General features: G+C 42.2%; 1 protein-coding gene across 1 annotated transcript in view; it reads right to left on the bottom strand.

Moving 5' to 3' along the window:
• sdc2 (syndecan 2) overlaps positions 1 to 26,134 on the bottom strand; it is a 39,260-nt gene extending 13,126 nt beyond the window's left edge. Inside the window, exon 1 of the mRNA XM_029514951.1 lies at positions 25,661 to 26,134. Coding sequence (XP_029370811.1) covers positions 25,661 to 25,720 — 60 coding nt within the window. The 5' untranslated portion in view covers positions 25,721 to 26,134. The remainder of the gene's footprint in view (positions 1 to 25,660) is intronic.
• Positions 26,135 to 26,479: the final 345 nt, after the last annotated feature.

Raw genomic sequence — 26,479 nt, 5'->3', positions numbered from 1 at the left:
CAACACAGACACACACACACACACACACCCTTATCTGGCTCTCACATCTCAAAGGTGCGAGACGAATGCACAGACTCGCATCATAATGGGAACTTCAGAGAGAAGGAAAAGTAGGAAAACAAGTGCAGGGGCCAGCAGATTGGGTCTCAGATCCTCCTTCACAGGTCTGCTGCTCACTCTGGTTCTTAACCATTTATTTAAGTCTACCTCAGCAGTGCAAGGAGCTTAGAAAGAAAACAACATCCATCTCTGCTTTCCAAGCATTGTGTTTCGCAACTGCAGCTTCTCTATATTTCATAAGAGCAACTACAGTATATGCTTTTCTTATATTTCATTAAGCACACTCCGACCCTCATGTTATACTTTGCTTTAATCCGGTGTGGTTACAGTAGTGAAGAAACAAACTGAATCAAAATGCCAAAGACTTGCTGGTTTCAGAAGATCAATGCCGCTTTTGCATGGTGATGCCCAAAAAGTGGCTGCTTCAGGATATGCCAGCAGGATCTCACATTTTATCTCATTTATGTAATAAAACAAAAATGGTGTAGCTGTGCTAATTAAACTACCCGTCTCCAGACTGGTGCTTCATATTTACAGTTTTGAAAATAGACTTATTTTCTTGCCAAGGGTTAGATGAGTGGATTGATACAACTCTTACGTCTGGCCATTAAATATGTAGCTCCAGCAGCTAGTTAGCTTAGCTCAGCACGAAGGCTGAAATTATTCATTATTATTAATCGTAAACAGATGGATCCGTCACAGAAACTCTGGCGAGGTGGAGCTCTTTGCGTTTCTGTTTGTTCAAGAGTGTCAGCTTTCACAATAACAGTCTCCATATGGAGTGCAATAGCATCACTGCATATTGTCTGATTTGTTATCGCCTGCGACTGAAGTCAGTTCTCATTTTTATAACCAAGTGAACAAATATCTACATCGATACGAGAAGCCAATATTGTGTGACAGGATGTGTGTGTGTGTGTGTGTGTATGTGTGAGAGAGAGAGAGAGGAAATGAGATTGTGTGATAATCCCTCATTAACAAGGTGAAGGTGGCAGATTGGCCTGCTGGCTTTCACTTTATCTGTCGTACTTTGGCTGCCAAAGATCCATGCGGTCAGTATAGTAACACAGTGTGGCAGGCAGCAATTGTGCCCCCCCCTCCCCTCCACGGTGGCGTGGTACTTTGCTCCCTGTTGCATTTTTACACATCTCCTGCTAACACAACAGCTGGGATTTTGCACTACACTGTTGTTGGACAGCGGCTGAGGTCCATTTAACGCAAAAATGAGCATTATACATACAGTAAGTGTCAGTTGTGTTGCACCGAGGATGTCTTCAGGAGAAAACATTTCAATGGGATTTTAAGGCCAAGGAATGACTTCCTCCCACTTTGCAACTCTATAGTGCCCCGGAGGAGGAGAGGAAGTGAACAATAGGCTCCCTGGTGTTTTGAAAGCTGGAAGCAGGGTGACGGACGAGGATGAGTTGAGGAGAGTGTGGAGAGGGTGACAAATTGGCTTCTGTGCATTCATGTAACATCAGCCATCAACAGAGCAGGCAGCTGCTGGCCTCATGGAAGAGGTAGTATGAGTAACAGCTAGGTCCGTGATGGTGTTGTTAGTACTTACAGAGCCAAAAGAAAAAAAAAAAAAAATAGTGACAGGATAGGAGTCAGCAACATTTAATTTGTCTCCCCAACACCTGCTGATGTCTGAGCAAACTGCTGGCAAGACAGGCAGAAAAGAGGTCTCTGTGAGTCATGTATGTGGGCGGTGAGCATTGTTTGGCAAATGTAAATAGGAAGAACAGACAATAAAACCACCTACGGAACTGTAAGAGAGGGTGCCCATACTGTAAGTCTTCCAGGCCAAAAAAGTTCAGTGTGTCTGTTTGTGTACGTGTGTACACGTGTGTGTGTGTGTGTGTGTGTGTGTGTGTGTCTGCCTTTGTGCTCTTTGAACCCACTCTAACTTTTATTGCCCTCCCTGGGATCATAATAAGGAACTAATTGATAGTCTTTGAGCTGTGGGCTGAGGAGAGGGGGAGTTCCTGCCGGAAGTCAACACAAATCAAACTCTCTCTGAGCCCCGAAGGCCTGGAGCTACTCCAGCAGAGTTGCGGTGAGTGTGTGTGTCAGTCTGTGTGTTTGTGTGGGTGGGTTTGTGGGAGCGAGACACCGACACAGAGCGAAGAGAGAGAGTATGCAAAAGAGAGCGTAATTGAGATGAAGAAAGAACGATGGCATTTACGGTTTACACATCGACTTGTCTAGATGTCGACCCTCCTCACTTTAACACATGAACTTCCGGTTTTGAGCTCATAACCAGTTCGAAATGTTTGTTTCAGCTAAACTAGATATGAGATATACATTAGAGTCTCAGATTGAAGCAGTTCAACTCTGTACAATATAATCTGCAAAAACTCACCCAACCCCCTCACTGTTTTCATTTTCTGTCTGCTCTAAAAAGATTGGATCATGTTGCTCCTGTAAGTGAAAGACCCCCTCAGCCACCACCACCCCCTCTACTCAACAACCTGAGCACAAGCTGAGCATGTTGGTGCTTTCAGCCCAGATTCATATCGTCTCCTATTCCAAAACAAACGGCCGTCAGACACAGAAAGGCATACATCACATTCCACAGGGCTCAAGCCTCTCTGTAAGGAGGTTGGCAGGGGCAGGCGGGGTTTCCAGCCCCAACGTCCAAGGGTACCCTGTGTGCAGCTTTTGGCCTTCCTACGACTGACGGAGGTGGGGGAGCACTTTTATGCATATGTACAAATACGAGAAAAGTCTAGTGATAATTGATTTAATCCTGTGAAAAGATTCATCTAAAGCCTGAAGCAACTCACACAGTTCACTGAATGGCATTTCCATCTTTGTAGTGATTGTGAGCATTTCCTGCTGCATATACTCACATTTGAACAAAACGTGTGTTAATCCATAGTTGAAAACAGTCCCAAAACAAAACAACAAACGTTTTTAAAATACATGTTCAGTGAATAAAAGGTTTATTATAGTTCCATCAGAAAAAAGGTCAAAGGGAACCATTTGAATATTTTCTCTATGCAACACAGTTTAAGAGAGAAATGTGATGTTTTGAGGCCCAAAAGAGAAAGTGATGAAAAGCAGGAGAAAAGATGAGATAGTTCTTTATTCCTCTAAAGTTGCCCTTCACACTGATATTAAAAGGTTGACATCATCCTTTTAACGAGTGCATTAGCACAGCTTTATGTCTCCATAAAGATTAAAGGAATGGTCTAAGACTGCAGGACTATTAAATGTAGCAGCGTTATCCGTATGTGTGTATGTGTCAGCCTGCTACTACTGAACAAATATACTGACTTTCTAAACTAATATAACAGATCAGCTACCTCTTCACTGCTCAGCTAGAACATTTTGTTGCCGCAGACAGGAAAGTACCTGGTGGTTTTGGAGGACAAAGTAGATGTGAAACGATGAACCGTTTGTTTTTAGCCACGCCACTAACGGAGCTCTGGCTGTGACAATGCCGGTCAATCTGTCCACCGCTGTTATGAGCATTAGCATGAAATGTGTTAATATTGTAAAGAAGATGGATCCAAATTGGTTAATCCTTTCCTCCAACACCACCATGAGGCTGCCATGTATGATCCCTCTCCTCCACACATTATCACGTTAACATTATCCCAGTACAGGCCCATGGATGTATTAAGACAGCTGGATACGGTGCCAAAGCTCAGCTTCACAACCAATTTGCCCCAGCGTCCTCAGAGAAAAGTGGTGTACTTTAGTGTGTTACGTCTATGGGCGGCATGCGGCGCCAGTGGGCAAAACACTAATGTGCACGTGCGGTGGCCCGCACAGCGTGCAAGCCAACCAGGAAGCTAGAAAACCTTTTTGGCTCACGAACCAGGAAAGCAATTTTCACTCCAGTGAATGGCCGCCATCTCTTAAGTCCACCATTCAGTTCCAATCATAATTCATGCAAAAGTCCCACAAACATGGCAGAAGTTTTGTTTTTCCATATTCCAAAAACCAAAGTCCACTTTGACAACTCAAACTGGAGCCATATGTTAGGCGATAACTTTCTGGCATCTTAAGTGTACTTGCGACTTAATTTTTGCTTCCAAGCTAACAAACACAAGCAAGAACAAAGAGAAGGGCTGACGGCATGAGCAGAATTAGGATCCCGTCTAGCAGAATGTGCTGCTTTTCAACCAGCCCCACATGAATCTTTATTTTTCCTTCCCACAGACCAGGGAGACATAACACTGACTGCCTATGATTTCCTCCCTTGCAGTATTGCTTCCCAACAGGAAGCAAGTCAATTTCATGGCTTCCAAGAAAAACAGACACATGCTGACAGATCACCAACAAGCGAGAGAGGGAAAGAAAACAGCCCCCCCCCCCCCCCCCCCCCCCACCCCACCCCCACCCCACCCACCCCTCACCCTCGACTGTCCAGTTCTGGGTCTAATGTAGGTGAACAATGGAAAATGCATCCACCAGCAGAGTGAGAAAAAGCGGGATGGAGCCACTGCAGCCTCATATCAGTGTGTCGCTGTGAGTCAGTCAATGAAAGAATATGGATTTTCTCACATTTTCTCTCACATGCTGCAATGCATTACAGCTAATTTACTTCATCTCAGACCACTAAATATTTCACCGCTGTAATTAAAGGCTGTCCCATTCCATCAAGTGGCTCTCTGAAGGCTCCGATCGGATTTAATGTAAACTTAATGTAAACCTCCTCACTGTGAAATTCCTCCCTCACTGTTGCCAGAGCTCATAAAGAGGGGAACAATGTGGAACTCATGAGGCTTCAACATAGCCCTATTTAGAGAATACCTCAGTGCTGTGGTATCCAGCCACATGGACCGTAACCAGCTTTCTTTCTGCCTTTTGCACAAGAAGGAGCTCTGCAGATTCCCAGGCCTAGCAAGCGCTGTTTCCCCAATGCAGAATCCCCCCCCCACCCCGTTTTTTTTTTTTGTCTATCCATCGGCTTCTGATACGCACGGGAAAGCCTAGATTCTTTGTCAGCTGTGAAACTCTAGACACTGGGAAATGGGCTTCACCTTCCAGTCATCTCTGGTGCTGAGGAGTGGGGGGGGGGACAGTAAGATTTGCTGCAGCACAGCAGCTTTCTTCCCTCCAGACAGGAGAGAAATATGAAGCTTAAGAGAAAAGCTTGAGCTGAGTAAGTGTAGAGAAGCGAAAACACAGTAGAGGAGAGGGAGAGCGAGCGAGAGATTTAAGTGTGTTATATAAAACAGGTTTCATATTCTCTATCTCAAAGACTCCAGTAACCCGAAAGCACTGAGGCGCAGCATGGGAACAATCTGGAGTTTCTCCATTTAGCTGGTAGTGATAGCAGAGCCCATATCATTAATACCACATATCAGAGGTTCAAACCACTTGCATGGGCTGAAAATGGAGTCCAGTCGTGTACACACACAAATGTGAGCAGCTGTATGTATAAGAGAGAGCTGATAGTGGACTGCTGGAGGTGAAGAAGATCCTTCTTTGACCCAAAGCTGACCTGATATGAGCGCTCACTGGCTGAATGTTGAGTGATATGACCTCAAGCTCCAGGTCTGTTCAGAGATTTAAAGCATCGGTGTCCTCATTTTGGGTTAGAAGCCAAGTAAAACCGAGGTTTCGACAACATCGAAAACTAACTCAAATGCGAAATTGCAAAGACAACCTGTTTTTTTTTTTTTTTTTTTACATTTTACATTTACTGAAACTCATGCAGAGAAAAAGTCCCTAAAACTTGTAAATTTCAAAAGAAGTACATTTTATTATTTTATTATTATTCTATTAATCAATTATTTGAATATTTGGTTTAGCTCAGATTTAGTTTGCAGTCAACAAAATGTTGCTATGTTATTGGTATTTATGCATCAATGTACCAATGACTTATTTTGAAATGTTTTAGCTCTGATATCCAGTATGGTTTGAAAAAAGAACAAACGAACAATTATGCCATCCACTCAAATTGCCAAGGACTTTGAAAGCCTAAAGGAACGTGTTTGTCGAACCATTCTTCTTCAAAGCAGCTCACAGACAGAGTGATGAAAAGCTAGCGAGCGGCAACAGAGGGTGTTTGAACGCCCCAGGTAAAGGCAGTTTACAGCTGACGCAAACAGAAACGCACAACTCAGAGACTGAGTTTTTAACAGACGTCATCAGTTTCCCACTTGAATTAATAACCACCTCTGACTCTCTTGGTGACCTTTAGCTGGCCTAAACAGCTCATTTGATTCCTTTCATTTCCAAATGCGAAAATTAGTAACTCAACAGTGCCAACTTAACCTGGAGAGAACGTTAGCATTGTGACAAAAGCTCAAAAAGGTCGTGATGAGCCCTTTTCCATTCACCGAATCTTATTAGAAAAAAAAAAAATAATCGGGCGTCTGGCCCTCTGTTGGTGCAGAAATTTCTTTTTTCTTTTTGGCCCTAAAAGTGCATATTTTCAGCCTTTCACCTGCATCACATAACGCTCTCTGAGCTGGACTTTTAGTCCACAGGTGCACATTATATGAGACCCCTGCCTTTTGTCCATATAGGAGCAGGAAATGAATCGTTGCAGTGCTAACTTAGCAGGCATTCTCCCAGGAGCTATGGTGTTTGTTAGAGGAAGGAGAATACAGAGCGTGTTTTCTCATCCATCATGGCTGCTATGCAATACTCAGCTCAGCAGGGAGGAATGTGTGCCTGTTCCTCCACCTCTATTCACTATCTGCCACTGTGTGACAACAGGCCGCCTGCTCCCTTGATGCAGGCCTACAGGTTTAAGTTGAGTAGCATGTGGCCCACAACTGAGGCTCTGCTGTGCTCAGCTGCCGTCAGCAGCCAACAGACAGACTGACTGACTCATCTGGTTTAAAAGCTGGGAAGGAGGAATACTGGCAGAGGGTGCCAAGACCATCTGTAAGGGAGAGAAAACAGGTCTCCCTTTATCTCATGTCACTGGATGAAGCCTGCTAAGAGGACTGGGGGTAGATGGATGGAAAAAGTTTCTTCAGTTATTTGTTGAAGCTTACCTGTGGTGCAGTTTATTTATTCATGGCCGATTTTCTGTATCTAGGACCACATATGGATTTTTATTAGTGCAGAAACCAAGTGTCAAGTTGGTTAGTCGGCAATATAACGAGGTCCTGCAGTAGATTTCTCTGTCTGGGGGTTTTGGAGTTGATTAGACTAAATCGGCACTTTGAAGACATCACACTGCGGTAGATTGTGGTGGTCATATTTCACGGTTTTCATTTTGAATGATTGAGATGATTGTCCGCATGAATGGTGAAAGTAATTCAAGGGAGTAATTCAATTTATTTTACAGTGCAATACCCATCCGTAAATATTAGGATGTAGAAATACATATTAATTCATACATGTTGTTCTTTTTATTATTATTTAAAAACGATCAATGGAAGGTGTATTTTTAAAAACTATGTTTTTGAGTCACTTCTAAAGCTATGTCTCCTCCTCATGAAACCTCTCCAACCGTGGAAGACAGACGCTTATGACCTTTGACCCCCACTGGTGGGACCAATGCGACACCGGTGCATATTTCTCCACTTCCTTGACATTTTGGGAATGAATAAGCTACAGCTGCTGTAACATATTGCCCAAATGGCCCTTTAGTGGTCACAACAGAACTATAAACTGTGGACTTCAAAAGCTTTGCAACAACGCAACATTTCAGGTCCATATGTTTTGCATGTTTTTTTCTTATAAATCAGTTCAACACATGGATTTAGAGATCAGTTAGAATTATTCTTTATTCGCATAAATTAATTTACATACTATTATTTAACAGCAGTGAAGAACTGAAAAGCTTTTTACAGAGCTCCCAGCTGAGATCAATCACAACATTAGTTATATAAGCCTCTGCTGTGCATACACACACCTGCGCCACAGGCGAACACACACTGCCAGTGCAGTGCCTTGGATACATAAACAGACCCACACACAAACACATCAGGTGTATATGAACACATGAGCTGCCACATGTCCATGGACAGGCAAACTATAAACTGTTGATTTGGCCTGTGTAATGACCTATACTCATACAGCATGAGCATATGCAGCCTTCTCACTTTCTACTTTACACACACACACACACACACACACACACACACACACTATCAGGTCGTCAGTGTGTCAGTCAGTACTCTGGAAAGGGATGAATGCAGCCTTTGAATCCACAACAGGCCAACAATATCAACCATTCCAGCTCTGACACAGGTGCTCCTGCTCCTGCTCCTGCTGCTGCTGCTGCTGGATGAGTCAACTGAAATGAATATTTGTGTGCACATGCAAATATTTGTAGATATATGAGCAAATGTGTGTGTATGTGTAGGTGTGTGTTCTCTCTACTACACATTACACACACGCGCACACACACACAAATACAACAGTATAGAATCACAATGACCTGAGAAGCACATGGGGTCAGTCGGAGCTCTGTGACCTGCACCGCTGACTGCACTTTGTCAACAAAGCACACACACACACACTATAGGAATGTATTTTGTTTGAACCCCATTACTATAATTAGGCTTTGTGTATGTGCATGAATTTGTTTCATGACGCTTTGCATGCTTTGTGTTTGCGTTCTTTGTTCTTGAGGTGAACTGCTGTTCAAGTATAACCGAATGCTTATCATGAAAATTTCATACCGAAAGCAACGCACACCAAATGTCTTAATTTTCTAGAGTTCAATCTGGCAAACACAAACATACACGTGAATAACATTCTGTTCCCGTCTCCTATTAGCTGTTGTATGCCTGGCACACACTTGATGTTGAACATAAAGAGGGAGTGTTAAGTGTTTTAAACTCACTACCCTTAATCATTGAAACAATGGCATGCACATGCCGTTGTTTCAGTGTTATTAATCACAGATCATGTGCTCCAGACTTAGAGCTAAGCTAATCAACTCTTAGAGAACAACAAGGTGAAGGGTCAATTCATTTTTAGCTGTCAAATGAGCATGATTGAAAAACAGTGCCTTCAACACAAAACAGATCAATTAGTTTCTTAGTTGTCAGGACACTGAGTATACAGCATTCAGTTTTTCAGTGAAAAACAAAGCCAACATTTTTTTATTTTATTTTTTTTAATAGATGGGTTGCCAGCGATTTGTGCTATTAGTGGCTGCTGCCAGCAACACAATCCTTTAGTGTTCCATGTCACACAACACGTCTCACACCTCGCGCTGCCAGGTTTTCACTTTGTCAATATCAGGGCAGCATGTTTTCGATCAAGTCTACCTTTTTAAAAGCTTGTGTAGTTCACTAGTATTAGCTATAAAAAGAAAAATGTGCAAGGGCATGGTGTATGAGTGATTCTGGTGTGTTTTTAGCTTTAGTGTAGTTGTGTGCTCACATGCTGTATGTATATGCACAGAAAGGAAAAGTGTGTGTATGTGTTTGCTTAAGGGATGAATGTGGATGAATCACCAGGTCCAAGTTTGATATAGTTCAGCTTTTTTCCTCCTCGCTTTAGCATCTCTGGGTCTACGTATGTGGGTTTTTTTTTTTTTTTACCAATCTGCTGCCAACAGGAGAAAAGAAAAACTCTGAGCTCTTCATTGCCAAATCATTAACACTGCAACATGAAAGCTCTCTGGAGGACTCTGCAGGTCAAAGTTTGGCCCAAGTCTTACTCACCACATAGAATACAAGATATAGTGGATGGGAATGGAGATGAAGGAGCAGGATGTGGAGATGCAGTTTGGGAGTCTGAGGTTTGAGTTATAATTTGATCAGATTTTATTTACCCGAAAAGCTGCAGTGCTTTGCTGCTTGACAGCTACAATCTGGTCTGAACGACATGAATTAATGGTTGCAGCACAAATATATGCCTAGAGGAGTGGAAGTCCAGATAGCCAAAGTTTATAATTAAATACACCGAATTTCCACTTCTGTCAGTGCATATGGACCGTTTATGCACTTATCAGTGTGCAGGGCAAAAAAAAAAAAAGACGAGGTACCACATTCCTCCATCCAGGGCGGCAATCTCTCACCACTGCCAGCTCTGCCTTTATCATCTGAGATGAAAGCCAGAGGGGTGAGAGAGAGGGAGGTAGATGAGGCAAAGGCATGCAAGGAGGGAGGAGGGCTGGGGTGCGGTGTTGGGGTGAGACAAAGAGAGGGGGAGAGAGAATGATTTTGCTGCTTTGTCGCCTGATCTGGTTCAATCCTTGTGGTGCAGCAATTGAATTCCTATCCAGGCCTTTTCCTTAAGAGGATTTGGGCTCAAGGGAGTCGGCAGGGCCGCAGGACTACAGTGTGAGGGGGAGGAACCTGTAACGTGATGATGGGAGTGATGGAGGAGAAAGACATTGGTGCAGGGAGAAAGATAAAGAGGATGAGTGAGAAGTTACAGAAGAATAAATATAATCCAGAAAATGAAAAAGGAGAAATTCAGCCCTTTAGTCAGTGGTATCACTTCTAGCTCAGGGTAATGTGTTAGCTATGTAAAGACAGGAAGGGCACTAAGATGATTAAGGAGCATAATCAAAAAAGTCACACACATTCTAAGTGTCCGAAAGAGGGAACGTAGATAGGAGAGGAAGGGGACAGTGATGATTTAAAGAATGGATAAACATATGGAATAAAGAGGCAAAGGAGGGATGAGAGGAGCGGCAGGTGGTGATCTCTGATCCCATTATCCAGGGCTAATCCCAACCAGCAGTGAGCCTGTTTGTATGTAAACTGGTGTACATGTGAGTGTGGGCGTCTGTTGTTGTTGGCATGACACTCACCGAAGCATCAGGTCTATCAGATCTGAGGAAAAAAATGTTGTTTTAATACAAAACTGCTTAACAAAATGGATTGATTTACAAAATGTGTGAAATAGTTAAATGTGCAGAACATCTTAAAACGATCCTTATTTTTTTACGTCTTTTATTTTTTAACTTACAAAACCCATCTCATAATAGTATTCAATTCAATAGTATGAAAAGTGTTATAATCAAACAAGAAAATTAATACTTCTGTCAAGCCACTGTGGAGATTGGATAATTAAAAGTTACAATCTGCACCATCTATTCAGTCAGACAAATTAGCAAGACTGCGAATCTTGACAAAAAGGTGTCATGGCTGTCATTTTTTAACAGCATCAATTTGTCTAATTTCCTAACAAGCCATCTCTTTGTCTTGTTTCTCGCCTCCTGTGTCTGCCTGCTCTCCACCCTCACTACCCTCACTCACAGAGCAGCAGACTCCCTGCCTGTCAGATGAAAAGAATGCCTTAGCTCGCGCTCACGGCACAATGAAACTCAGACGTGCACTTTCCAAGTTCTAAGTAACAGCAGGTATGGTGTGCTCTGACGCTAAGTCCATGGCTATTGGCAGCCGTCTGCGTGAATCCAAAGCGCCGCCACCTACATTGTGGCATTGCACAGGGCTTTATTAATAGTCAGCTAGCCAGTGAATCTGGGTCACTGTGCATATGTGGTCAAGCGCACGCTGTTCAAATTGGGTGGCAGGAGGCATCTTAAATTACATTTTGTAAGGATAAAAAAAAAAAAAAAAATGACACAGATACAGGCTGAAAACAGATTTGTATGACGGAACTGTTTCCAGATAATAATGCATAGGGGGTTGAATACAACCTAAACATATATTAGATCATAGAGCAACTCAGCCTGAACTAAGCACAACAAAGTTAGAGCGCTGTGTGTGTTATTGCTTTAATGATGGAGTGGAAACACTTGCCATCTGTGTTTTGTTATGTTTAAAGAGGATTTCATCCCCTGTCTCTAATCCAGTCAGGGGCAGCATTTTGCATGATAATGTTGGATGGATGACTGCTGCAGATGTAGATGTGCTGGTCACTACTGTGTTAAGCTCTGGCAAAAAAAAAAAAAAAAAAAAAAGAAGTCTGTCCAAAGACACTGTAATCCTCCTTTATTTAAACCAAAGGCAAAATGCAATACCAAACACTGGAGAGTAAACATGCTAAGAACTATGGTTTCATGTAAACTGTGTTCATTAAAATCCAGGAGCTAACTTCAGTTCATTCTCATATTTACCAATGAACTTTCATCTTGTCAGTCATTCTTTTCCTGAAGTGGCTTGGCTGTTAAAAACAGGCTGTCAGGTGACGCTCTGAGGGTGAGTGGTGGTATAATGTCTTGCCAAAAGCTGAAAGTACTGCGGTAGGTTTTGCTCGCTCTAATCAATCAAGTTTTACATTTTGGGCCAAAGTTTTGAGTTTATGTGACATTTCAGCAGCCTGAGCTAAACAGCTCGATTAAGGGTCTTTCCAAGTTACAGCCTATTTAGGACAAATCTGACTGTTTGTTTCCCTAGACAGTATCTAATGAGGGGTGTTGAAGGCGCAGAGGCTTTGAAACTGAGGACTGCTAGAGCATCATATTAGTTTCAGTTGAACTTTGAAGTGTATTTTTGAACAAAAAGACGACTCTGGATTTTGTTCCCCCATCTCTTGCATCAAAATGGATTTAAAAATAGATCTATTAAGGGCTCATATTTACACGAAGAATGATTAAAGCAAACCAAACAAAATGTCCATTTGGAGATCTGACCACATGTCCATTTGGAGACAGACCTAAAATATTGTGGATCTATCCTTTCATCATTTAGAGCCTTCAAGTCTTACTAGAGGTAGGTAGAGAAAGGAAAAGAAGACAGCAAATTCACAAGATGGAAAATGTGGAGATAAATAAAAGTCAGCTCTCAATTGGATCCAGAATTCTCAGTGACAATGAGTGGATGCAACGTGGGCTAAGCATGACTCATGTAATTGCACATTAATGACACAGTCTAATTATGGGTACATGAGCTATGCAGCATGCAGTGAAGAAAGAGTTTAGAGGTCCACAACCACACAGGTTCTCTAATCTCCAGTCTCTGTCGATACTAAAAACTTTGGAGGAGGAACACTAAAATATCTGAAGGAGGAATTATTTTCAACGCACAGTAATGTTTTCTTGGCATCATTACTGAGGTGCAGGTTTAATTCTCGCAGGAAGTTTAAAGTACTGTAAGGCCCACCAACATAGGCCTTATGAGCCAAATGCGGAGGTTGATTATTGCACTGTTAATGTGTACCCATAAACCTGCTGAACCCTGTAAAACCAGGATTATATACAATACATTCTCTCATTTCATTTGTAGTTAAAGCAATGATTGCATTGTCAAATCAGCACGCCTTGAACATATGCAAATCCTGACGTTCCTGCTGAGAGCATGAAGCCACAGCCCGCTGTGACACTGGTACCTGTGTGGATTAACAGTGTTAGAAAGTCACCTGAGGTTAAGTTAGCACATGCAGAAGATTAGCATGCTGTGGCTTGAGAGCACTTCAGCCCCTCTTAGCAGTGTAGTCCAAACCAAATCAAACTTGGCGTGCACATATCGGCACCCTCGCTGCAGCTCAACGTCTGTTCAGTAAAGTGTGTCAATAAGAGCTTAACTCATTCGGTACAGGCAGGGCAAACCAAAATGACACGCTGGTTAATCCATAAATTGATTTGCAGGAAAATCATTTGAAAGAATTACCGGTAAGAAATCCAACCATTGGCATGTTTGAGCTTCTCAAATGTGAAGACTTGCTGGTTTTCATCGCCATGTGTCATAAATTTAGTTCAGTTTTGGTTTGGAACATAAGCAATCTGTAAAATTACTAAAAAATAATGCAGATAAGTAAGTGAATATATTCTCAAGCTAACATCGTTCTACTGCTGGCCAGTGGAAAATTGGTGTTTACATGCAGCAGCAATCTAGACAAAACTTCCCCCAGTTCATAAACCAGCCATTTCTCCACTGTCAAATAACAACTGTGATTTTGTTTGGTACTTGATCCCTAAGGCAGCCCGTACTCACCAATCATACACAGAGGAAGTCCTTGCACATCTGTGTGCGTTTCTCTTTGTGTATATGAGTGATGTTTGACAGGAACACCGCAACTCCGTCTACTCAGTTCCGGCACAAAACAAACTGCTCCACAACAAAAGAAAAATACTTCCATGTTTTACATATGCAGGCCAGCTGCTTGACGCAAAATACATTCTTCTCTTATCGCCCAAACAACACAGAGCCCACAAGTGAGATCAGAAATATGAGTAAAAACACATCTTTCCTGGGTGCCTTACACGTTCTACTTCGGCTTTGATGAGCACACAACTGGAAAGACTTGCTGCTTTTTATATTCTGTTTATGTAAAGAGACATCACACTCACACTTGAAGGGATGAGGTGTTCATCCCAAATGCAGTAACAAATAATCTTGTTTTGCCTTCTTGGTGATAATTTGTCTTTTTTGTCTTTTTTTATGATTCTTATTATCATCATTATTTATTTAATTTGGTGTTTGCTCAGGCTCATATTTGAAAAGGATGAGGTAAAATTCTTATTCATGCTCCATTTTCTGTAAATAATTGAATTCTGGCACCAAAATAAGCCCAGTACTTCTGCCAGTGCTCAACTGCATTTTCAATCTTTAATGACGTCTGTGGAAGAATAAGATGTGACTTTCAAAGTGTGCCAGTTTATCAAGGCAGAAAACACACTTTCAGCTGAGAGAACACACAATTAGCAAAGTCAGATCTTTCATACCTCTTTCACTAGATTTTTTGTGCTCTCTTTTTTGGATGGAGGACCCAGATCACTAAGAAAACTCCTGAAGCTAAAAATGGCTTTTAATGTATCTGCCAAACCTCTGCTCCCTTGCTCACGATATGGCCTTTGTCCATTCTTTCCCTGTGCTGTAATTCTGCAGGAATGTGTGGTTTCTGAAACTTGCAGTTTCCTGAAAGCTTCTGAAAGATGCTGGCTGACTGATGCTCCACCCTATGCTCCAGGTCTTACTGTAGCAACTTGCAACTGATGGGCTGAGGATACAGAGGTCCCAAGACAGACATTAATGAGTGGTTTTAAGGAAGGAAATACAAAAAAGAAGTTATGATACAGACTTTCAGCTCATGTTCAGCTCAAAGAGATGGTATCTGAACGCAAAAAGTTTAAAGACCGATCTCTCAAGTAAAAAAAGAAGGAGACATGTTGTGAAAGCTGGGAGGCAGAGGTTGTGGTGATGCTTCCCACAGTAAAGAAGAGCCACTATCAAAAACCCACCAGACAGCAGATGTTTCCAGTAGCTTTTGCACTGCAGGTCTAAGAAAACTTGTCATAAAGCCTCTTGTGGTCATTAAGTCACACTAAGCAAAAGCAGAAGCAGCAACAGCACACAGTCATCCTCAAAAATCTCTAAGAGACCCTTTAGAGCTGTGCATTGTTTCAGTGAATGTGGAGGCTGTGTCTGTGACTACTGTGTTGAGAGGAGTGGAGGTCATTCGATGCGTTGTGTTGACAAGGGGCAGTGCAGTATAACCACACACTGTTGAAAATGAATCTTGAAAGCAAGGCAGAGTAAATGCAGCAAGTAAAGAAAATGCAAATGTTGATATAACAAGTAGTGTCTTTCTATCATCGTATGCCAAAAGTCGCCATGAAGGCTTGTAATTACATGTGAAATAGACCTCTTTTGTTGTAGACTTAAGATAAACCAGCACTAACTTTCAGGATGTTAAAGATCAGTGAAGCAGCGAGATATTGAGACATTGTGTTGTTTTGGTAGACTGTTCCTGCCCGTTGAGTGTCTGTGTAATTTCCTCCAGGCACCTAGTTTGTCTTTCCAAGCTCAAGTTAAGTTATTTTTTCACAGTTGATAAAACTAGACTGCTGTCACAGACTTAGTAGTTCTTTCCATGATTAATGCAGTGATTCTGATGAGTAAAATTGGTGGGTGATGATTCGGAAATGGAAACTAGCACCAAGATGCAAATGCACTCAACTTCATTTGCAAAATCTTTCCTTAAATTTGCCTTCATTCAACACTGTGACTGAAATTTGATACCTACGCCACAGCAGGTTGGAGAACATTACTTAGTTCTACCTGCTGTAACAATTAAAAAAAGTGTGGTGTGATGCTGCCCTCATATTAATCTAATTAGGAACACATGGCCACTAGATAAGTGACGTTTTCCTTCCCTGAAAGTTTTCTTGTAAATGAACAAACATGTTTGCATCCCCACAGAATACCTTTAAATTTGATTTCAACAGAGAAAATTAAGAATCATTGCTCCTGCATTTGCTTTAATATCATTTAAAGGCTTAAGTGAAGAGTACTGCTGGGAAAGGATACAATCACTTAAGTTTAGCTAAAAAGTTGTAGAGCTTAGAGCTTAAAACTTCCCTCATTCTCTTATTATTCGCTATTTAATTCTTTGTCATGAATCTGGAAACCCCTACAGAGACGGCACTGGAAAGCCAGTTGGCTCAAGCGTTCGCTGGCTCCACAGACAAAAAGGATATCCTGCTGAAGCTGGAGGGTAGCGCTCATGCAGCAATTTCTCTCAGCCACCCAATCACTTGATTAAACAAATTATCATCATCAAAGTAATCAAGCTTTGCACTCTGCCTGGCTGCCTCCATTACACCATGAAAATCGGTTTAACCGTAGCAGGGAAACGACACGAATTAAAAGTCAAGCAGTGACCTTGGCTGATGACACTGTCAAAAGGGCTTAGCTTTGGGGTTGGGGGGCCGCTTGAAAGTAAGACGGAGCGAGAGGGAGAAAACCAAAGAAGGAGAGACAGAGTGTCAGATAGGATAACAGAAAAGCTGCTTCACAGTTTGCCAGCTGTTAACACAAAAGTAATAATGTCCTCAGAAGTTTTAGCTGTGTTCAGTGTTAAAACGTCCATGCCCCAAAGCCCAGTAAAACGCCTGCCACGTCAAAACGGTCAAGCGTGCAAAACTCGACTTCCAGTAAAGAGGTTAAAAGGTCAACCACGGACCTGACTGCGGACAGGACACATTTTGACTCGCAGCTTCTGTTTGTTTAGGAATCTCTGTATGAAATTTTCCACCCATCAAGAGCTCTGCTGTGTGGTCGCGCCCAAAAAGGAGAGCGCCGGCAATGAGCATGTCAGCGGTATTTGCATTTAAAATCAAAATGGATTCCATCTGACACGGTTCCCCTGGTCTAAAGCCTCTCTGGGCTGAATAATAAACCCAATCCCTCGGCGTAATGGAGGACTGACTGCTTGGGTGCTGAATGCTGCGTGGTGCCCTGCTGAAAGGGTTTACAGTCAGTGCTGAGAACACAGATGGCTGTTAACAGAATGCATTAGTAAAGATTAACTCGCCTGGTAAAATCGCCAAATTAATGGCTGTGATCACGTCAACCTCCACAGCAGAGGGGCACTATGAGGCATGAGAAGATCTGAGCTAAAGTTCATTGTATACGTCACTGAAATTTTAAGAATATTAAAACATTGTATAATGGTGACTATCCACTGGAATTACAAAGAGCAGTCTAGATGTTGATAAAGATCTTTGAGATGAAAAAACATGCCATATATTTGATGGTTTAAGCTTGTTCTTAAGCGATGTTAAGCTTTGTCGCTTTTCTTCGTCTCGTGTGTGTAATGTTAATATTTTGGGATTTTAGACTGTTGGGCAGCTGTTTGCGGATTTCACTCTGTGAGGGCATTTTTTCCCCGTCATTTTATACTTAAATTGAGAAAATAATGGTTTTAACCCAAAAAGAAAGAAATTAATAAATCAAAACTGGTAATCAGGATCCTACCAAATAGCACAGTTTAAAAAAAAAATTCCACTATGTAATGTTTTAAAAATAGAAATAGCATAAACTCACTCTTACATCTCTCAGTTTATACACTTGTTTTGCTACCATAACCTAATTTCCTTTGGTATGGTACATATGTAACGTCAGCTAACAAACTAAAGAAATACTGTTAAGAAAATGCAATAAAGTCTGCTAAGGTTTTCAGTTCCTTTTTGCCCATTATATTAGTTAACAAAATTATCTTGTCTCGTGGTCTGCTCACCAGCCTTTTCAATCACGTCTCTGTCACTTGATTATGTCAAAGTTATGCTGCTTCACTATGCTTAAACCATCAAGTTAAAAAATTAAACAAAAAACTATGCTCTTTCCAAAGCAGGACAGCAAAATCAGATTTGAGCTAAAACACAAAGAAGAACTGAATGGGAGGGGTGGGGTGGAGGGGCAATGCTGATAAACATGCCACTCTGCTGGGTTTAGCTGTCCAAACAGTTGTGTCACACAGGATGTGATTTAATGTTTTAAGTTTGTTGAAATTCTCCACAGTATTTATACTGATACGAAAACGAGGTGGCAGGCAGCAGAAAAAAATAAAGGAAGAGAAATATCACAGAGTCCATAGAGATTATGGCTTCATTCATAGCAGGAGCTGTGTTGACAGGTGTTACTTTTTCCAATGCAAAATCATTTGGGAAAGAAAAAGAACAATGAGTAATGTAGCTAAACCACATTAAGGACTATAGATTAGTTTCAGACTTGGTGCTTGGTGCTTGTAAAAAAAGGCCTTCAGTGTGATCCTCAGTAGCAAATGAAACTGAACTGGCCAAGTATTTATCTATTGATTTATTTTATTTCTTGTACCCCAGTTTAGCTCATTCAGCCTTACACCATGAGTCACTGCCTGGACCGGCTGAATGATGCGGTCACAGTTTAGACTTTCACATATCAGACGTCTGCCGTAACATTACACAGGAACATCTGGATCCAGATGTTGGGGCCTTGACACAACCGTTCCTCCAAACCAAAATAAGGAAGTGAGGCAAGTCTGCAGGAGGCATCGCCTTTGAAATCAAACTGGGAATAAAAACTACAATGTGAATATATGAGCAAAGACTTGAACGACTCGTGTTTGGCAGATATATGTGGGGTGTTGGAAACCATTGCAAGTTTTTGTAGGCATGGAAAAACTGGCTTATTATTAAATTACAGGTTGTGTGCTCAAAAGGAAATTATTAAAAGCTGACAGTATTGCAGAGTCTACTAAGAACACCGCATGGAGACAGACAGGCAGGAAAGGAAACTACATCTACCTCCTGTTTTGTTTTGGGTTTTTTTTTTTTTTTGTTCTCACATGTCAATGATGAATATTCATGAACACGTAATTGGAGCCTTTTAAGTCACTGCTTTTCACTAAAATGAGATGAGTTTACACACCAGCATGCATTTGGAGGAAAAAGTGGCAGCGCTATGTGGGGAGTTGACTAATGAATTTCCCTCTGCAGCTCATCTGCATTCCCAAACACCCTCTGGAATCGCTGAGTTTTCTCATGAAGACGGCTTGAAAATTAAGTGACTGCGTGGAGTGTAATTTGCAAGTCGGTGATACACCCTGCATTGAAAGCCTGATTTAGGCGCTTTAGCTCATTCGCAGCCATTTTGATTTGAGATGGAGGGGGGGAAATAATGGAAACAACAGACATCAGAAGTACATTTCTCCGCATGGAGGAATGCCACCACAGATATCAATTTGGCGCCTTTTAGAGGCGATAAAGCGCGCTCGTAAACATGAGCGAGCACAGATGTGTTAAATGTGCCTTGCCTTGAAATCTTGGGAAGTTAGACTGAAGGAAAAGAAGAAGAAGAAGAAAAAAAACCTAGCTGACATCACTGCTTCAAATATCCGCCAGTTTTTGGATAATTCACAGATGGAACCAATTTTTGTCGCTCGAATCATTGTCTAATCAGCAGAACAAAGACAGTTTCATAAGTAGCATTTGATTTCGCGTCATTCTTTAACAAGCAAACCAACAAAATTTTAACTGACCGCAATCCACACCAATGACATTCAATCCAGCTATAAACGAAAAAAAAAAAACAAAAAACGGTGCAGCAGGGCATGGAGATTTTCATATTCACAATAGCTTGCATCGCCTTTGATTTTTATGTGCTTTGACTTCTCTGTACACTATAAATTATTTAACACCACCCTCACAGTAAAGTACGCTCTGCTAAACTACTTTGTACGACGTGTCGTTCATACTGCGAAAACCAAACACTCTCCTCACAGGCAACTGATGTTGTTGCATTCACAAAAACTGAGAAGAAGCAAATGTGCAAAACAAAAACAGTATGAGAGAGACTGGCTCATGTCCTTGGTCACGCATACCTGGGCTATCCCAGCAACTTTCAGAAAGTTGCAGATTGTCAGGCTTTCCTCGGATTTCCATTTTATTTTCATTTATTTATTCATTGTATTTATATTTGAACTCTGTATCTCTGTTCCAGACTTGCCAACACTTTGCTAGAGTGATTACAGCGTAACTATATGTATATTTTGAGTTTAGCGTATAAGATTTATAGAGACCATAGAATATAATCAGCAGTTTGAACTCAGTAATGCTGCTGTTCATCAATGCACAGATGCACAAAGTAAAAGGTGGAAAAAGCAACAACGAATAGATTCAAGTACTTCAGAACTGTTTGTTTTTCATTATAATAAGCTGAATATTTCGAATTTTTGTCTGTTCTCCTGAAGAAAATAATTTAAAAATAAAAAAAAAATTCTGAGAGCTGACTGATAATGGCAGGAAAAAGTGAAAACAAAAACAATAATGGTTTGATAACAGGAAGCTACATGTATTCAAGGACATTTTTATAATACATAAAGAAGAAAGTCCAATGCTTTTCTCAATGTAATTGAAAAGATAAATATGCTTGACTCCTAAATTCTAACAAAGTATTTATAAAGCAGACCAGTGAAGTTGTCACACACACACTGGCACTCTGTTTACCACATGGGTCTGTCTCCATCATTTCACCCCCTGCCAAGTTAGGCACTTTTCACACCTCGCACAGCAAAGCACCGGGCAGGCACCCCCACCGCCTTAGCCTGGGAAAACCTGCACACCAAAAGGGAAGAAGAGTTCACACTCTTCCCCCACTCGTTTTCCTACATGTCTCTCTTCTTTTTCCTCTTACAGACTGAAACTGGAAGGCAGCGGGCAGTTAAAAAAAAAAAAAAAAGAGTGAGAGAAAGAAAAGAAAGAACAAAAACAGACATCCTGACACAGGGTTTTCAACATTTCTCTTTGTCACAACCACAACCCCCTTCACCACAGTGCTGCCAAGGAAGTTTCCATTTGCGAAGCAAATTAAACAGAAGAAAAATGGGAAGAGGAGGGTGGGAACAGAGGAAAGAGTAGACAAAGAGTAGTCTTCCAGGTCTACTGTGTCTAAATATTTTCATCCAGACTGCCACATGCACACACAGGTTTTGTTGTCTACTGCCGCAGCCTGCGATAAGTCTGCGAAGATGGCCGTGGCCCAATAAAAACCAGCGCCGCCATCGCTGGTTTTCGGTGCAGCCGCATCTCCTAAATGTGTTTTTTTCCTCTGCCTCGGTGGCTGGGACGGCTGTGTATTTTAAACATGTGGCTGTAGACTATATACACACACACACACACACACACGGCCACAGTGCATGGATGCACACCAGCACACACAAACACAAGCGCCGTCAACAGTTTGACTATTTGTAAGTCTTCACTAGTATGCACAAGTTCCTGCCAAAGCACAAGCCTCTTCTAATTCGTCAACAAAAGAGAGGAGGATGAGGAGGAGGAGAAGGGGCTGGAGGGGGGTCAGGTTCTTTTAAATACACATACGTCCCACAGATGGTAGCAAATTCAATGACAGGCAGTTGCATCTCAAGGGAAGGGGAAGGGGTAAAATGGGGTGTAAAAAGGAAAATATATTCTTTCCTTTCATTCTTTCCAGTTGCCTGTGAGGAAATACTGTGCTGCTGTTCTGCAATCCAGTGTGGTAATGACAGGCAGCATCTTGACCATGCTGGCACAGAGATTTGGCAGGAGGAGGGGAGGAAATGTAGAGAGGGACGGGGGAGGCATGACACAATGTGTGCTAACGTGTGTTTATCTGCTTGTATGCGTGTGCCTGTGTGGTGACAAAACAAGAGTTCATGCGTGGACACAGATGGATTCAGGGAAAATGAGAGGGTGTGTGTGTTTGGGGGGGGTGGGGGGGGTGCTGTTGTGCTTTGAGTGGTCCAGCAGCCCTTGCCTTCTGTGGAGTCCATTAGCGATTACATAATGCTAGACAGAGAGGGACAGAGTAAATGTACCCCCTGAAGGGTCGGACACTAGCACAGAGGTAGGTTGCTCCACTGAGTAAGAAACTCTGTGTTCCTGTGTCTCTTGGTGGCTGTTTTGTTGAAAATAAATAAATGGTAAAAGAAAGAAAGTGGCAGCTTTTTCACAGTCAAAGTAACTAACTGGCAGTTGCATGCAAGAGAGCTGCTTCGGGTCCTCAGTTTGAGGAATTCAATGTTAATGCAAAATAAAAGAGCATCATTAAATATACAGCAGGAGAGGCTGCAGCCACAGCAAAGCATATGGCCTCTGCTTCTGTGTGGCACTACATAGTTTTATTTTTCTGCACTATCATTACCCTTGTATACTTATATTACAATGTTGATTTGGTCTTTTTTATCCCTGTGTTTATTCTTTGCTATGTTGCTTCCTGTTGAAAGAATCACAGAAAGGGGAGGAAATATTTTGCCCACACACTACAGACTGGCTTTTTACTTGTTCAACATGAATGGCATTGGAAATGAAGAGTTTTAAGATGAATGAAACATGTTGCTTTCCTTCATACCAGAAAACTGAAGAAAATTTCCATCGTACACATCTGAAAGCTCGGTGCTGTGCAACATAATGAGCCAAGTGTTGAATTCAGTTTGATAGCCTTCGAAAGGATGTCATGAGGGTAAAAAAAAAAAACAAAACACTGAGTGCAGTTCAAAGGGACATTCATTCAGGATTCACAAGACCTTCATATCTATCTAGCCAATAGGAATTAGTGTTAGGGTTATCTATTCTTTTCAGGAAGTGTTAGTTTTCTACAAATACGAATTAGATGGCCTTAAGTTGAAAGGAAGATCAGACTGTTGTTCATTTCAGCACCACCAAAACAGAAGTTACAGAACTAACATTCAAGCCAGCAAATGAAACTCGACTAGCACCGTGGGATCAAGATAACACATCCCCTGATAGTACATAGCCTGCACCTTTCCCTCTCCCTTCTAAAAAAGGCTTCAAAAGTTGAAACCTTGTATTTGATGCTTTGGCCTTTTAACCCCTGAAATTATTTTGTTTTAGGGTGTTGTTTCTTTTGGACCATTTGATGACAATTTATCTTAAAACGCTGACCTTACTTGCCCTTTTGAGGAAAGACTAAGACAGCTTTCATTCTGCATTGCCCAAAGAATGGTGTCAGTCCACTGCAACAGCCTGTGAAAAATATTAGCAGATATGTGTAATCACTATTGGACAGATATATTCCATTTAATGCTGAATATCTGCTGTTTCCTCCAACCTGATGATTCCCTTTCCCCCTCAGGTTTTCCTCATCCAGCCTTGGAAGCTCACACGAAAACCAGCCTCCACCTCTCCTTTTGTCTCTCTTTCTGAAGTGATTCCTTTGAGTCCAGCATCAGTGCGAGACAGCACCCAGAACCCCCCTCCTGTAAATCCCAGATGTACGGGGAGTTGAACAACACCCACGTTTCCCACCAAAACGTGACACAAATTACAGACCGCAACATCTGGTGAGTGGCGTGCACCGAAATACGGCGGGGTGGGCTGGTTAATATAGTCTAGCTTAGCCCAGGCAGACGCTTCCTCCTCCCTCACAAAAGTTCTTGGAAGCAGGGGAGTGGAAAACGTTACAAAAGCCGTCTGAGGAGAGAGCGGCGGGAGAGAGAAGACCGCGGCAGCTCCATGTTCGCTAGGCTGACATCATCTAATGTGTGATATGATAATAACACAGCATTACCACTGTGCCGCATGTTGTACAAAGCAGTACTCCAGCAGAACAGAACAGAATCGAAGCAAAACAAAACACGAAAGTCAAAGGAGCATAAAGAGTACCTCGACAAAAGTACAATCATTGCATACGACATGACCTTATAGGATTGTAGGCGACAAAACAAAGGTTGGCTTGGTGATGACATTTTCCAGAGCCAGGGGCAGCTCGAACTTTCCAAAAGCCACTGAGTATTATCCTGCACCTCCTGTGACGCGATGGGGTAATTAAAACACAGCCAGATGTGCCTACAGCGGGCTATCAACTGCTGGTCACCACCAGCACTAATATTGAGAATCGATGTCACATGTATAGGTTCCACTGGGGCCTTCAGGGGACACAGATAAAGGGAAGGAAGATATTGATCAGCTCGAAGTGTGTGCGTGAGCGCTTGTGTGTGTCTTTGTCAGTCATAAACCACTTCACATTTTACCAAAATAACTCATGGGATGTCATACATTTGGTGACCACTAAATATATGTAGTGCATACATGTACATAGTTATGTACTGCAATCCAACTTAATTTTGGAAAAGATGGTACCTTTGGGAAATTTTTAGCTGCTGATACTGTGTCAGATGTCAATAGATCGTTCGACGCTACAGGTATTTCAGAGGTTGTCATTTGTAGTACTTTATCTGCCCTTTGTTTGTGGAGCCACTGGAGACGTTTAGTGTTGTGTACAGCTACACAGCCTCGGTGTAGAAAAATTGTAGAGAACATTTTAAAAGATGTACTCAGGGTGACCTCATGCAAAACAATGAGTCATTAAAACAACAGTGTCTGAATCAGCTAATTGGACAAGCGGCTCCAACAGAGGAGGCACTGCGCCAAGCGACAAGTCACAACCCACAGAGAAACAACAGGAGGGGACAATAATGACAGGGGCTGCACATGAAAGTGCCAAAATCTGTCATTCCAACAACCCGGCCAATTTGCAAGGTGACGCACTCGCAGTTCGAGGGGCACCACACAGACTGAACCTGAAGCCGGTTAAAAGGAAACAACAGGGAGAAACACTGTATGAGTTTTGAAACCAAACTGCTTTTTACAATAAGAGGGGCGAAAGGGGGGGGTGGGGTGGGGGGGGGAGAGAAAGTGCGGAATGAAAGCTGGGGAATTACACAGGGGAGCCCTGTTCATTTTTGTCCCAATAATTCAGCACCTGCCACCAGAAGGGACGCCGAACTAAGATTTATCTTTCTAATAAGCTTCTACTGCTCCAATAACAATGCATTTACTCGATGATGCCAAAACCGGCATAGCTGTCAAAAGGAATCAGCATCTTAACAACAAAACATCAGTGGATTTACAGCTACGATTCTCCTGTAGATTTCATCCGGGCTCTGTGATCATAGCCTTTATCTCAGATGCCCTCTCAGTGTTTCCATGTGAATTTTGTCCTTAAAGCCTACCTGGCTATTGATTACCTGGCAGTTAATTCAGTCTGTTGTATTTGAGGTGTAAAAACAAGCAGATAGAAACATGTCTGAGAAATCCAAATGCTGTCTTTAGTTTAAAAGAGCAGCTCCATGTTACCAGAAAATGAGACACGGAACCTCTGGAGCAGGAATGAAAGAGGCACATCGACTTCTACAGCATCTTTGAGAGGATGCCGAGTGTATTTTAGTGTTTTCAATGATCTAAAGACATGTGTGGTGTTGTTGCGGAAGTCTCCTACAAAGTGGAAACACAAACGCAGAGGTTCAATGAAAATTAACAACCAGCGTCCCAACTGCGGTGAAAAACCCAGTTATGACTCAATTACAGCAGCGGTAACAGAGAAAGATGGGCGAGAATCTGCACAAAAATAAAAAGAAATATGAATAAAATAAAATAAAAATCTCCGTGGTGGTGGGGGGGGGGGGGGGGGCAGCAGCAGTACGTGGACCCAAGTTGCCTCTATCCCTCCACCGGCGGAGCTCTGGAAGTTTGCTCTCCACAAAAACTCACCCTTTCCCCGGAGAGGACGGCGGCCAGCCCGAGGGTCAAAATTATCCAAACGTTCCTCATTATTCCTCTTTATGAAGCGGAAACACGTTGTTGTGAACGAAATGTCAAATCTTTCCCGTCTTCCTCTTCTTCTTGTCTCCCCCCCTCTCTCTCTCTCTGTCTCTCTCTCTGTCTCTCTCTCTCTCAGGACTGCGATCCCACCGGATACGTGTTGCGTTTTTGGTTATTCCTCCCTCCTTCTCTCTCTCTCTCTCTCTCTCTCTCTCTCTTTCTCTCTCTCGCTCTATCGGTCCACTTTTTTTTATTTTTTTTTTATTTCTAATATTCTCTTCTTCTTTTTTTTGTATAAATTGTGACGGAAAACAAACAAAAAAAATTATATTCACGCGAGCGAATGCGGCTTTAACCGCAAACTACACCACCGCGCGCCTCCGTGTAAGTGTGGCCGAGTCTACGAGAAAATACGCACGAGACACCTCTCTCTCTCTCTCCCCCGGCTTAAAAAACTAACGCGGACAAAGTGGAGGAGCACGCGCACGGAGCCCCCGTGAGTCCGTGCGTGCGTGCGTGCGCTCCTCTTTCGAACCAAGTCACCGCGAGAACTTGCGGCAAAGTCGCTCCTCAAAGCGGAGGACGTGATTGACAAGCAGCTCAACAACAACAAACCAATTAAGCCGCTTATCGATGCGCCGATTTTTCTTTTTTCTTTTTTTTTTCTTTTTTTTTTTTTTTAAATAGGAATCAATATTGATTATAGTTTTCCCAGCGCGGGAAGTCGGATAACAGGGTCGCGTGGAGAAAAGCCTCCAGGCTAATTGA

Source organism: Echeneis naucrates, chromosome 11 (genome assembly GCF_900963305.1).
Source record: "Echeneis naucrates chromosome 11, fEcheNa1.1, whole genome shotgun sequence".
NCBI lineage: Eukaryota > Metazoa > Chordata > Actinopteri > Carangiformes > Echeneidae > Echeneis > Echeneis naucrates.
The sequence above is the reverse complement of the archived record's forward strand: the minus strand, read 5'-3'. Positions and strand labels throughout refer to the sequence as shown.